The sequence below is a fragment of the Podarcis liolepis genome, assembly GCF_965112155.1.
Source record: "Podarcis liolepis genome assembly, chromosome: 1".
Lineage (NCBI taxonomy): Eukaryota > Metazoa > Chordata > Lepidosauria > Squamata > Lacertidae > Podarcis > Podarcis liolepis.
Window position 1 is genome coordinate 14,335,922 of NC_139554.1, and position 14,065 is coordinate 14,349,986.

Genomic DNA, 14,065 nt, shown 5'->3' on the forward strand with positions numbered 1-14,065 from the left:
ACCACTGTAGTTGAGCTTTTGATGAAACTACTTTTCTGATTCAAACTGAAACACTTTAAAACCAGATCTGTTAAAAGAATTTGTTAGCTTAATCGTCTACCCAAATACAGGATTATTTCCCAAGATGTGGATCAATCTCATTGCACATAAACCAGCCAAGGCAGTTGGGTTCACTTCCAAGAAACCGGGGGTGGGGGGGGCAGCATGAACGGAATGAACTGGTGCGGAATTTACCTGGGTTATGTCATCTGCATCAATTTTCACATCAAACATAAACTCCATGTCGTGGTCAGAGAGGATGGGGACTCCCAGCGAGTAGTTCCATCCCAAGCCACAAAGGACACCAATGTATCTGTTCCTGCTTTCATCAACCCTAATGAGAGCAACAAGCTTTTTAATGGCCAAGTCATTTATACAGTAAACTGGCCTGTGATCCTCAGATGAGGAGTGGTATATTAAAATACACAAGTGCAGAAACTTTATATGGCATCATAACCGAATACCGCTTGTCTGCACATAATGGCCCTGTTTGTATGTAACTGTAAACCAAAAAGCATGAATGAGCAGTGTTCTAGGCATGCTGAATTGCTCCCATTTCACTCCAAGAGCAACAAGCTTGGTTGTTTTTCCCCAAATGACCCATGATCCATAGGCCAGGAGCAAACCTTGGCTTACCACTATGGTTTGTCTGGAGAGAGATAAACCATGAGTGCTGATTCATACCTCACAGTAAGCACAGGTAAAGGTAAAGGGACCCCTGACCATTAGGTCCAGTCGCGGACGACTCTGGGGTTGCCGCGCTCATCTCGCTTTATTGGCCGAGGGAGCCGGCATACAGCTTCCGGGTCAAGTGGCCAGCACGACTAAGCCGCTTCTGGCAAACCAGAGCAGCGCACGGAAACGCTGTTTACCTTCCCGCCAGAGCGGTATCTATTTATCTACTTGCACTTTGACGTGCTTTCGAACTGCTAGGTTGGCAGGAGCAGGGACCGAGCAACGGGAGCTCACCCCGTCACAGGGATTCGAACCGCCGACCGTCTGATTGGCAAGCCCTAGGCTCTGTGGTTTAACCCACAGCGCCACCCGCATCCCTTCACAGTAAGCACACTCGTGGTTTATTGCCCGAAACTCAAGGAAAGGAGGACCTAGACAAGAACAGAAGCATGTTCATTCACAGTAAGCCATGCTCTAGGGATTACTGTGATCAGATTTCTTGAAATCCTGCCCCTCCTGATCCCTTTGCGCCTGAGCTTCTGTGATTTGGGCAAACCCTACCCACAGACTCTTTTCACCTCTTTCTTTACAGAAATATGATTCTCAGGGATAGCAAATTTTCAGTATCACCTTCTGAACTTCAAATATGGCAGGTTACAAGCTTTTAAATTCAGCAACATTTGAAATTAATTACCGTATTTTTCGCTCTATAACACGCACCAGACCATAACACGCACGTAGTTTTTAGAGGAGGAAAACAAGAAAAAAAAATTCTAAACGAAATAGTGGATATATGATTTTTGTGGTTCATGCTGTGGCCACAGACATGTGATCTGACAGTGAGTTTGGAGTTTGGAGTAGTCCAATGCAAAAATCCTGAGGATCCATGTGGATCCATGCTTTGTAACCACGGAGGAGGGAAGGAAGGGGAACGATGGATCCTCTGCTCACGACTGCAGCAGATTCCCCCGCCACCCGCAGGCATTCGCTCCATAACACGCACAGACATTTCCCCTTACTTTCTAGGAGGAAAAAAGTGAGTGTTATGGTGCAAAAAATACGGTACTTTAAATATGCACAGGCCTGGCAGTAAGCATAGCCCTGGATTTGAAAAAAAGATCAATGTTTACTATCAGTGTGGGGGACTGCATTTTATGTCACACAACATGAAGCCTTTGGAAAGAGTGTTATACATTCTATCAGGGAACTATAAAGGAAGCAGCACAAGCGTTTAAGTTGACTGCGATGCTCTTGTTTAGAAATGTGCACATACCTGAGATCTATCACAGGAGCAAACAGCATGGCCAGCAGTGCTGGAAGTCCTGGAATATGAGGCATCAGAGATGTCTCCCTGAGCAACATTGTGGATCCTGTTATCAGAAAACAACAGTAGTAATGATAATACTATTTGGTCATTTTAAAGAATGCAATAATTTTGCAAATGTAAGATCCAGTGGTAACAGAACTACAGTACAGGCACAAGTGATCGATCAGCTCTTTATCAATGCTCTATTCACCCAGGAATGGTACACCATTTACCTGTTGCATTTACTGTCACAGAGGCAGCAACCAGCATCTGTTGAAACGAGTCTTCAGGGGCATCAACCACCACCACAGAGTTCACACTCTCCTTCTCCACTAAGACTGCTCTAGAGGGGAGGGAGAGGGAGAGAGAAAAGCAATTCAGTTCGTTTAAATACCAGCCTTGCACAGAATTCCTAATATGAAGCAGAAGAAATCCAATGTCGTGAAATTGTCACTGACTAATTAGCGAAATTATTCTCTTCAACACCTTTCCTACTAAAAGGGTTCTATCAAACATCCTTTCTTTTCTCTTCTTTTGCATGGACAAGTATAATGCAATTTGAAACTCATTTATACCAAATATAGTAGGTCGAAAATTGCAACCGTCAATTGATAATGATTGTTATGGCAATGTACTATATCCTTTGGGGTTTTATTGCTTTCGTTTTTTTTCTCGCCCCCCCCCCCCTCTCTGAAGCAGGCATAGGCAACCTCAGCCTTTCAGATGTTTTGAGACTACAATTCCCATCATCCCTGACCACTGGTCCTGTTAGCTAGGGATGATGGGAGTTGTAGTCCCAAAACATCTGGAGGGCCGAGTTTGCCTATGCCTGCTTTAAAGCCACTTTTGTATGCATTGTAAATCTAAATCATCATCATCATCTTTTACGTACAAGCATTTACATAGAACTACTGCTGCCAGGGGGCATCATTCTTCAGTCTTCCCCATGGAGGAAAGGGCTTCTCTTCAAGACAGTTCCCACTGTGGCATCTGTGCACCATCCCTTGATAGAAAGGGCACATCCGGGCACAGCTATATGTGCCTGGGTGACCTATGATTAGATTACCACAATGCATTCTACCTGCAGCTACCTTACAGGAGTGTTTGGAACCTCCAGCTGGCGGCAAAATGCTAGGGCTATTTAATGTCACGGCCTCGGTTAAGTATATCTGAAGGAGCGTCTCCACCCCCATCGTTCAGCCTGGACACTAAGGTCCAGCGCCAAGGGCCTTCTGGCGGTTCCCTCACTGCGAGAAGCCAAGTTACAGGGAACCAGGCCATAGGCGCCGACTCCATGGGGCTTGAGGGGGCTCGAGCCCCCTCAAAAAAAATTTTGGGGGGGCTCAGCCCCCCCAATAATCTCGGGCGGGCACCCTTCCAGCAGAGCGCCGCCGCCGTCCCCCGCCTCCTCCCCACCTGCTCCTTAGCCAGCCAGCCAGCCGCGCGCCCTAATCGGAGGCACTGCCGGAAATCCCGCGAGAACAGGGGAATCCCGACTGGCCACACCTCCCAGCCAGCCAATCGGCTGGCTGGGGGGGGCGTGGCTTGCCCTATTTAGGGCCGGAGCCACTTTATTTGCATATTCATGAGCTTATTTATTATTCATGAGCTTTCCCGGCCCCCCCCCCCCAATATTTTTTCTAAGTCCACGTCCCTGAACCAGGCAGAGGGCCTTCTCGGTAGTTGCGCCCGCCCTGTGGAATGCCCTCCCACCAGATGTCAAAGAGAACAACAACTACCAGGCTTTTAGAAGACATCTGAAGGCAGCCCTGTTTAGGGAAGCTTTTAATGTTTGAGGTATTACAGTATTTTAATTTTGGGAAGCCGCCCAAAGTGGCTCGGGAAGCCCAGCCAGATGGGCGGGGTATAAATAACAAATTATTATTATTATATTATATTATATTATATTATATTATATTATATTATATTATATTATATTATATTATATTATATTATATTATATTCTAGTTGCTTTGGAAGAGGGAAGTGTCAAGGTGTGAGAAAGCCCTCAGGAAAACCTTTGCTCTTCCTACTTAGTTGGTTTACTTAGAAAAATAGAGGGAGTGTGTTCTTAGACCGGAGTTTATTCACTTACACACAAACCCACCCACCCTGTGAAGAAGCAAAAATCCAGAAGCACAAAAAACCACACAGCTTGAAAAAATGCATGTAAAATACAAGCTCAGACCTGTAAACTGCTACTCAGGTTGGGACCAAGTAAATAATAATTTAATCTCATGAGCCCTTAATGCACTGCAGTTGTCTAAATGAGATTAGGTGCTTGAGTGAGGAGAGGTTTTTAGGGGGGGAGGGTCAGTGAGATGAAGGGAATGGCTGTCCACTGTTAACATTTAAATACTTAATTATTGTGAAATCAGGTACAATTGGGCTCTGGGTCTTAATTAACCGCAACAAAGAACTACATCAGGAAATGCAAATACGGAACACATGAAGTAACTGGTGTGAAATCACATAATGGAACATGGCAATAGTACGACCAAAAAATGTGTAAAATTCTGGCTGTAAGTGGAAAGTGAGATGATAACGTCACAGCTGGAAGAAGCCAAACTGCAGAAAAACTGAATTGGCTCTGGTTATGACAAATACATGTCAGAATGGACACTGGTTTGGGGATTTTCTCCCAAAGGAAGGTGAGACTAGCCCCATCCCCGATGCTGTTTTAGGTGAGCACTGAAAATGTTCTTGCTATGCATGGATTTTAATGTATTGTTGAAGCTTTTAACTCTGCTTCGTTGGATTTTACAGTTTTAGTTTTAGCTTATTTTGTTACTTAATAATCATTTTTGGTTTGCTTCTTTTTGTAAAACTGCTGGGTTGGGGCTTATTAAGGCAGGAATGCAGAATTAAATAACCTAAATACCAAAGCAAGTATGCCTTTTTCTCCAGAAATACTAATTCAATGAAGGTCAGGCTTATGCAGATGTGGCAAATTAATCCATTGAAATTAATTTCAATTCATTGATTATACGTTCTTCAAATTTGGAGGTAGCCCTAATAAAAATTATGAGAACCGGGGGACACAATTTTGTACATGACCTGGAAGGAGATCAATGAGAAGTCCAGTTCAGCCAGAATGTCACGGAATGACCTTGAACAAAGCACAGTAACATGCCATCCTACCTAAATCTGGAAATCCTGGTCATGCTGCTGAATTTCAGGCAGTAGGGGTTGTATGGGCCAATAAGCCTTGCCTTAGGAAGAAAAAAATTACAGCAGAACATAAAACAACCAAATTAGTCCATTTCGGATTTTCTTCTTATGGTAGTAAAGTGTGGCTCATGTTTTGGGGTAGGAAGGGTAAATATGGAGGCATCAAAATAACCCCCTCACCCCAAACCCTTAAAATCAGTTCATGAGTAACATGAAACCACGGATTGGCGGTGCAAGGAGGAGCTACCGTGAGCCTGGGGCTCACACACCCCCTTCTTCCAGCACAGCCACCAAAAGACTGAAAGACTCTGCCTGCTTGAGATTAACCACAGTTAAGTGTGCCATGCATTCCTTAAACGTAGTTAAATTTAACTAAGGTTTATTGAATCAATCCAGCTTCTTAAAACTATGACTTGACATTGGCTTGGTTTCAACAAGCAAACAGTGAAGACTAACCACACTTTGTCAAGTGTGGATGGCATACAAGATGTCACTGAAACAAAATCCTCTTTGCGGGGAGCGTGAAACTTGCTCCAGTTCCTTCTCCTACACACTAAACCATGGTTTGGCAGTACCGTCAATGCAGCCTCTTAGAGCTCCGGAAAACCCAAAGCATAAAAACGGCTTGCACAAAATCGCAAGTTTACATGAACATTGTGCGTTTTGTTATTTCGCTCAAGCTGCTCTCACACGTTTCTGTAGAGATGCAGCGATCTCCCACCCCCAAAGTAACCTTCACCAGCCACGTGGTTTCAGTGATGAAGAAACCTGGTATTAATAGATACTTGGATGGAAAGGCTGAATTACGTCCTTCAGGGCACCCACAGCACGCCACTCTGAAAGCAGGGGAAAGTAATGACCGTGCCTCTTAAGCTTACCTTGCAGTTTGGCGCACTAAACCTATTGGCAGAGGCGTTCTCCAAGAGCATTTCAATCAAGCGATTCTCCTCTTCATTTGAGCTCCTCTGGAGAGAAGCATCCCTCTTCCTTTCTTCTGGCTTTGAAAACAGCTCTTTAAGATTTTCGTGGCTGAGCTAAGGGAAATTCAAAAGAAAACATTTTGAGAGTTATTGGGCGGGGGCAGAGGGAGGAAAGAGACTTAGTTATACTACACGGGGCATGAGAACTGTACTTAAGCCAGGCATCCCCAACCTTTGGCCCTCCAGATGTTTTGGACTACAGTTCCCTTCATCCCTGACCACTGGTCCTGTTAGCTAGGGATCATGGGAGTTGTAGGCCAAAACATCTGGAGGGCTGCAGGTTGAGGGTGCCTGACTTAAGCTTTGCTTTGTTGGGAGTTGAGCCTGGGGCCAGACTCCCTTTCTTCAGGGTATAACACTGAGTGGGAGAGTGGATAGCCCTCAGAGCCAGTCCCAGAAGCACCACAATATGTGTCTGCAGTCCCTGTCAACCCATGGCCTGAGGCAGTAGACTCCAGTTCAGAAGCCGTAACACAACCATAACATCCCCTGCTGCATTGGAGTCAATAAGTGCTAAAAAGGAGGGTGGGGCTCCTTTCAGCAAAGGTGGAGCCAGTTGCTAGGACAGAATAACAAAATCAGAGTTACGAGGGGCCACCATGGTCACCATCTATCTGCTTCAACCCCCGGTGATGCAGGAGGTGCAACTTGTATTTAATGCGCTGCCGGCGAGTGGCCGCCGGGACCACATAACACCGGTCCTGAGAGATCTGCATTGGCTCCCAGTACGTTTCCAAGCACAATTCAAAGTGTTGGTGCTGACCTTTAAAGCCCTAAATGGCCTTGGTCCAGTATACCTGAAGGAGCGTCTCCACCCGCATCGTTCAGCCTGGACACTGAGATCCAGCACTGAGGGCCTTCTGGTAGTTTCCTCATTGCGAGAAGTGAGGTTACAGGGAACCAGACAGAGGGCCTTCTTGGTAGTGGCGCCCTCCCTGTGGAACACTCTCCCTTCAGATGTGAAGGAAATAAGCAGCTATCTTATCTTTAAAAGACATCTGAAGGCAGCCCTGTTTTTAATATTTAATGCTGTATTGTTTTTAACACTCGATTGGAAGCCGCCCAGAGTGGCTGGGGAAACTCAGCCAGATGGGCGGGGTATAAATAATAAATTATTATTATTAAATGACTGGCAGAATCTGAGACCAGGGAGAAGAGTTGGTGGAAGAAGATTGGAGGAAATTTAAAACTTATTTACAGAAACACTGCAAAAATTTTGAATGCTGACACGTTGAAATGAATTGAAGGGGTTCTAGCAACAAGGTAAAATGTAAGAAGGGATTGATAATAGATAAACTAATTGGATATGAATTTGCTGAACCAATTTTAAAAAAGGGATACAAAAAAGGGAGGCGCGAGGAAGTCAGGAAAATAAGTTAACTAAAGATGAGAAATTTAAAAAGAGGGACTTTTGTTTTTTCTTTATGTGTTTTTCTTTTTTTCCCTTCTTTTTTGTGCTTAATGTTTGTATTTTTGTATTTTTCTGTTTTTGCATTTTTTCTGAATTTTTTCACTGACAAAACTTAATAAAATATTAATTAAAAAATATAAATAAAATATATTATTATTATTATTATTATTATTATTATTATTATTATGGCTTGATCTGAGGGACTGCTGGTGCTGAAGCGATGTCCCAGTTCTGCTCTCCAGCCTGAGCCCTGTGCAGAGCTGTCCAGGAAAACCATTCCCCTGCGGCTCCACCGACATCAGAACTAACAGCACGACAGAGGTTAAGCCTGCAATGCCTTGCCTTCAATCCCCCCTGCTCTCACAGCTTCAAAAAACCCTAAAATGCCAAGACTTTGAGAAGGAACAAGAGAACGCACTTTGGATTCATAGGAGTCTTCCGCCAGTTCGGCATGGCCTTCCTGAATGAGTATATCACGGACGTTCACAATGTCCAAAAGCCCAGAGTACCGAAGCACATCAACAAGCAGGATGCTGTGCACGATCGAGAAGACCTTCACCAGCAGAGCACAGCCACTGACCAAGGAAGCAAAGCTCTGGCTTGCAGCGTGACTCCACTGCTCTCCACATACAAGGGACTGGGCAGAAGGCCGCATTCTGCGCAGCTTGAATTCCAGAGCCTACACCAAAACACAAACAAAAAAACCCGCCAAATACGAATATATGCACTTTAATAAGATAACAATAAGAATAGCAATAATAATAGTTATTTAACACACACACTCCTCCCTCGAAAACACGTAGCACAGTTCCGTGATTCTTAGAACAAAAAGGAACATTACCTGGAACGGAAGCTCTCGGAGATGGCTTGGAATCTCTCGCAAGTGTCCCAAAGCTACTTTTGATCTGTTGCCATAATCTACATAGAAAACCTGGATGGTAAAACAACAGTAATGAATAGAAGGACTGGCAATTATTTCCAAAGCACAGAAGAAAATTGGCTTACAAATTCAGAGGAGCCTCCTGGTGCAAAAATTAGGCCCGTTATTGCACCACGTGAAATTTTATGGCTAAGGCAGCCATTTCAGCCGGCGCCCCCTTTGCTTAAAATGACCATGGGGAAACTTGCAGCTGCAGCAGCAGCTGATCTAAGGGCAAAGTGATTTGTGTGCAACAACGAGGCTGGGCGCCATTTCTCCCCCACTATGAAACAATGGCAGGAATGTTTTGAAGTGGTCAGGGAGCACAGAGCAGAGGTGAGGTGCCAATCTGCATATTGTGAGTACCCGGCACACCAGTGGCTCGCTGAACAAGTGCAGCTGTCACCAGGGCAGACAACGGACCGTGGAGAACAGCTTGGTGTGACAGCGTAACCTTTGTAGGCAAAAGATTCCGGGTTCAATCCCTAACTTCTCTAGGAAGACATAGGAAGCACTCATGCCTGAAACTCTGAAGACAGAACAATGGTCTAACTCCATATGGCAAGGGCAGTCATCACGGTGCCCTCCAGATCCCTGACCACCGGGCCATGATGGCTGGGGCTGATGGGAGTTGGAGTCCAACAACAACTGGACAGCCCCATGTTGACTACTGCAGCTTAAGGAAGCTTACTAGATTCCCAAGGATGCAATTTCTTAAAACGGCCATGCAAAGTCAGCCCAATTTGCCAACATGAAAGAATCTGCCCTACTATTTAATATATTTTAGCCTTTTCTAACCCCTCCAATCGTTCTCTCCCAGCATTTGCCAATCCTGCCCTTCCCCCATTTTCTAGAGCCCTCAGAGTTGATTCAGAGCTGTGTGTGCTTCCTTGGGTTTGAATTAAACTGCAAACACAATCATGCTTTTAAAAAATATGTACCTCTGCATTCTCTCCGGATACATATAAGACTTGGGCTCTGTAGTATCTCTCGTCTTCCCACTCAGTAAAGGGTGCCAAGCACACCAAATCTGGATAGGGACGGACTAGCAGAGGGGTAAGCTGTAGCTGGTTGATCTCAGCAGACACGTTGTTGAGCACAGACATATTTTTCTCGTCAATTCTGTAACCCCAAAAGTGCCCAACTTCGACCACCTGAAGAGATGGAAGGGAATAGATAGATAGATAGGTATTGACTGTGTGGTCAAATTCTTACTTAATCATCCAGGATATCCAGTCAGCTGTGTTGCTACTCCCTTTGCAGAAACACGAAAGCCAGCAAAGAGGCAACAGCTAACTGCAGTTTCTCATTACGTGAGAAATGGGAAGCCACCATTAATGGCTTTTAAAGGTAGGGGTGGGTGAAGAAATTTGGCTGAGTCCGCTTTTTAATGTAAACCTGCCCAGCAGCAGCAGCTGACAGGGCAGCGTTCCTTGCCAGGCTTTCCAACAACTGCACATGGCTGGCAAGGCAATGGGTAGCTTGGCACAGTGTGGGCACAGCTAATCCCATGCTCACGATGCCAAGCTTGCACTGAGCTCCCTGCTGCCTTGCCCATTCCATAACGATGAGCATAAAACAGCTCGCAAAAAATGTGTGTATTAGGACAGCTGCAGACTGAAATGCTTTCATGAGCACTTACACTTGCCAGCTGATGCAGAAATGAAGAGACCTCAACCAATGATTGCGGGGAATGAGAAGTGCAAAGAGGACATGGGAGTGGTTCTGGCAGCAATAATATGATCTAGACTCTGAATGAGCAATGACAAACCTAGACAGCACCTTAAAAAGTAGAGACATCACCTTGCCAACAAAGGTCCATATAGTAAAAGCTATGGTTTTCAAAGTAGTGATGTATGGAAGTGAGAGCTGGACCATAAAGAAGGCTGATGGCCAAAGAATTGATGCTTTTGAATTATGGTGCTGGAGGAGACTCTTGAGAGTCCCATGGACTGCAAGAAGATCAAACCTATCCATTCTGAAGGAAATCAGCCCTGAGTGCTCACTGGAAGGACAGATCCTGAAGCTGAGACTCCAATACTTTGGTCACCTCATGAGAAGAGAAGACTCCCTGGAAAAGACCCTGATGTTGGGAAAGATGGAGGGCACAAGGAGAAGGGGATGACAGAGGACAAGATGGTTGGATAGTGTTCTCGAAGCTACCAGCATGAGTTTGACTAAACTGCAGGAGGAAGGAAGACTGGAGTGCCTGGCGTGCTCTGGTCCATGGGGTCACGAAGAGTCAGACACGACTAAACGACTAAACAACAACAGACTCTGAATGTGCACTAACTGCTGCAGTATAGTTTTATGACATTTGTACCTCTGTGACATTGATAGATAAATCAAGGCTGCTGATGGTCTGCAGTTTTTCCAAAGGACTACTGAACTTCTCCATGGGAGACACTGTGTGCTTCTGAAAGTCCACATTCACTCTAAAAAGAAATGCGAAGTGCAAAGCAAACAGAACAGAAATCACTCATCGCTCCCTCCTGCAGACTGCTCCCTCAATTAAACTGTTTGTAGCAACTGGCCTAGCCAGAGCGAAAGACTACGACTCCCATCATCCCTCTCCACAGGTCATGCTGGTTGGGCTGATGGGAGCTGTAGTCCAACAACATCTGCAGAGCCACAGGTTCCCCATCACTGGTTTAAGTAACCAGCAAACCTGAAACGAACTCTTCTCCTCTCATGGGCAAGGCCTCAACGTAACAAAAGGACATGCTCCCCTCGAGCAAAACACCTGGCTTTTTAAGGCTGGAGCAGCTACTGGAGTTGAACAAAGATGATGCTTTTAAAATACATTGAAAATGTTGTTCATACACATGGCCAATCACATAATAGTAATAATAATAATGCCTCTGTTCCATTTTCAGAGCTAACCATGGTGCAGTGTGGCATCTAGGCTGATTTTAAATGTCAACCATGGTTAGTTCCAAACCAGAGCTTGAAACCGAGTTTGAAACAGCTGGTTTGCAAAGCCTGGCTAGGTTAGCATTACCAGCTGCAATCACAACTTGCGTAAATTTGCAAGTGCTACGTTTACATAGACGTGAATGATTATGCATCTTTCATTTTCATAGGTTTCTCTTCAATATTTTGTAAATCTAAATTTTAAAAAGCTAATATTTTTAAAAAAGAAAGAGCACGTTCTAGAAAATGTAAACCACTCTCCCCTACTTCCAGAACAACCTGCTCTTTTCTTTATTGTTCAGATTTCGGGATTAAGTTTCCGAACCCAAAGAATGAGCAGAATTCACACCGTGCAGTGCGGCTTTAACTCACTGCTCCCGTTCCTGTTTATTTGCCGACAGAATAAATTTATGCAAAAAAGGCGCATGAGAATTTGCATTAATTTGAAAACTGATGAATCTGCGTCATACTGTGAACCCCGCGCCAGCATGTTTGGTCCTCCATCCATTTTCCCTTCAATCTCCTCTGGGGGATGTATATTCAGCTCCAATGGAGTCCGCAGCTGTGACATCTTAAGGGCCATATACACGGCAGAAAGTGTTTTAAAGCATTCGGTTGGATTCCGGGAAAATTCTACAAAGGCTCTACAGGGAGAAAATGCAAAGTAAAAATAAAGTATGTTCTGCAGGTTAGAACGAAGAAAATACTAAGGTGGTAGGGCGTGTTGAATTTTCCAACGTTCAAATTCCAAAAATGAAGGCTGCCAGAAAATTGTAATGTGACTTAGAGATTCAAAAGATATTTTGGAAAAATTAATATAATTTAGTTTTGCTTGGCAAGTAAAATGTGTGTAAAATCGTACAGAAATCATTCAGAATGACTGCCAAGTACTTTCAGTTATATATGACAGGCACACAAACCCAGAACATTTCAAACCCTTATGACTGCGAAGATACCTTTGAAAACGTGTAGGCAATCTTTTTACGCTAGGTATTTATATACAGCCCTTTTGAAATATTTATCCCAGGGTAGCAATATTAAAAATGCACAAAAGAGAAAACGTTCTGCCCTGCCCATGATTAGCAAAACCAGAATGAATTATAGTTATAGGTAGGTAGCCGTGGTCTGCCGTAGCCAAAACAAAACAAAATAAATAAAATAAAATAAAATTTTAAAATTCCTTCCAGTAGCACCTTAAGAGACCAACTAAGTTAGTTATTGGTATGAGCTTTCGTATCTGAAGAAGTGGGCATGCACACAAAAGCTCATACCAATAACTAACTTAGTTGGTCTTTAAGGTGCTACTGGAAGGACTTTCTTTTCTTTTTTGTTTCGAGAATGAATTATGCCCATGTTAAAAATGGAAGTTCCCTTACTTGGTCCCATGATAGGAAATGGATTTCACTTGGCCACACTGTCTGAACAGGGACTGCAGCTGCTTATGGTAGAGGAAGCCGTACGGGGGAATGTTCTTCAACTGTTAAGGAAAATGTATGCCTTCAGATAGGTCAAAAACAACAATGGTGTGTGATATATATACAGTGGTGCCCCGCAAGACGAATGCCTCACAAGACGAAAAACTCGCTAGACGAAAGGGTTTTTCGGTTTTGCGTTGCTTCGCTAGACGAATTTCCCTATGGGCTTGCTTCGCAAGACCAAAACGTCTTGCGCTTTTTTCTTAAAACATCGCAAGACGAAAAGACTCGCGGAACAAATTATTTTCGTCTTGCGAGGCACCACTGTATATAAATATTATATATGAGAAATGTGATTATTAAAACAACAGTATCGGGGAAGAGGGACAGGACACTTCAACATGGCTTCACAAGGCAGAGTCAAAACTTAGTTTAGCTGTACCATTATAGTTGTTTTGGGATCTTTGCCTGACATCTCCCGGACGGCGATTTCTTCATCATGTTCCGCCAAAGTAAAATAATTCGGATAAAAAGCCCCAGCCATTACAACCTAGGGAAGAAGGAAAAGTTAACTGCCTCAGGAGAGGTGGCAGTTCTCCTGCAGTAAGCCATTCGTCACACTGCAATGACACGTGAGCCAAACTCTCTGGTTTCGTGGGGCTTGCAAATGTGTTTGTAGTTGCGTAAATGCAATTTGCAGTAGGAGTAAAAGAGGTTCCACTTTGGAACCAAGCATTTATTTTTAAGTCTCACAGATTTTCATTGGGACTCAGGTGTGTGGGGCTCTGACTGACTCCAGCTACAAAAGCTGAAGCTGCTGAAGAGTCCTGGAAGGCCTACTGCCTGCCTTGCAGGCATTTTTCCAATTGGCCTGACTGACTCCAGCTACAAAAGCTGAGGCCGCTAAACAGAATCTTGGGCTGGGGTGCTTTGGAAGGGTTTGTTGGCGGAGGGTTGTTGCTGGTGGATTTTTGTATATTTATTCTCAATTTTGTTGTGATTTATGTGGAAATGGTTGAGTTTTGTTGTGCAATTTTTAAAAAAAGATTTTTTACGTATGTATATTACGTATGTATATCTAGAAAAACATCTCTCATACATCCTGACATCTCACCTGCAAAATGAATCGCTGCTTATACACATGGTCCTGATCCATAACAGGGGGGTGAGGGTTGACCTCCATGTTGAACACACCCATTCTCTTTTTCAGCTCCTCATACAACTCAGCCACCTAAA

At 44.2% G+C, this 14,065-nt stretch overlaps 1 protein-coding gene across 3 annotated transcripts in view; it reads right to left on the reverse strand.

Moving 5' to 3' along the window:
- Positions 1-14,065, reverse strand: part of TDRD9 (tudor domain containing 9) — a 90,639-nt gene that overhangs the window by 4,265 nt on the left and 72,309 nt on the right. For all 3 annotated transcript variants that reach the window (XM_083517004.1, XM_083517005.1, XM_083517006.1), the window contains 13 exons: positions 13,944-14,060; positions 13,272-13,379; positions 12,791-12,891; positions 11,885-12,058; positions 10,825-10,936; positions 9,443-9,655; positions 8,424-8,513; positions 8,001-8,261; positions 6,070-6,225; positions 5,162-5,232; positions 2,254-2,363; positions 1,988-2,084; positions 235-373 (listed from right to left, as the gene is read on the reverse strand). In XM_083517004.1, coding sequence (XP_083373130.1) covers positions 235-373; positions 1,988-2,084; positions 2,254-2,363; positions 5,162-5,232; positions 6,070-6,225; positions 8,001-8,261; positions 8,424-8,513; positions 9,443-9,655; positions 10,825-10,936; positions 11,885-12,058; positions 12,791-12,891; positions 13,272-13,379; positions 13,944-14,060 — 1,749 coding nt within the window. The remainder of the gene's footprint in view (positions 1-234; positions 374-1,987; positions 2,085-2,253; positions 2,364-5,161; positions 5,233-6,069; positions 6,226-8,000; positions 8,262-8,423; positions 8,514-9,442; positions 9,656-10,824; positions 10,937-11,884; positions 12,059-12,790; positions 12,892-13,271; positions 13,380-13,943; positions 14,061-14,065) is intronic.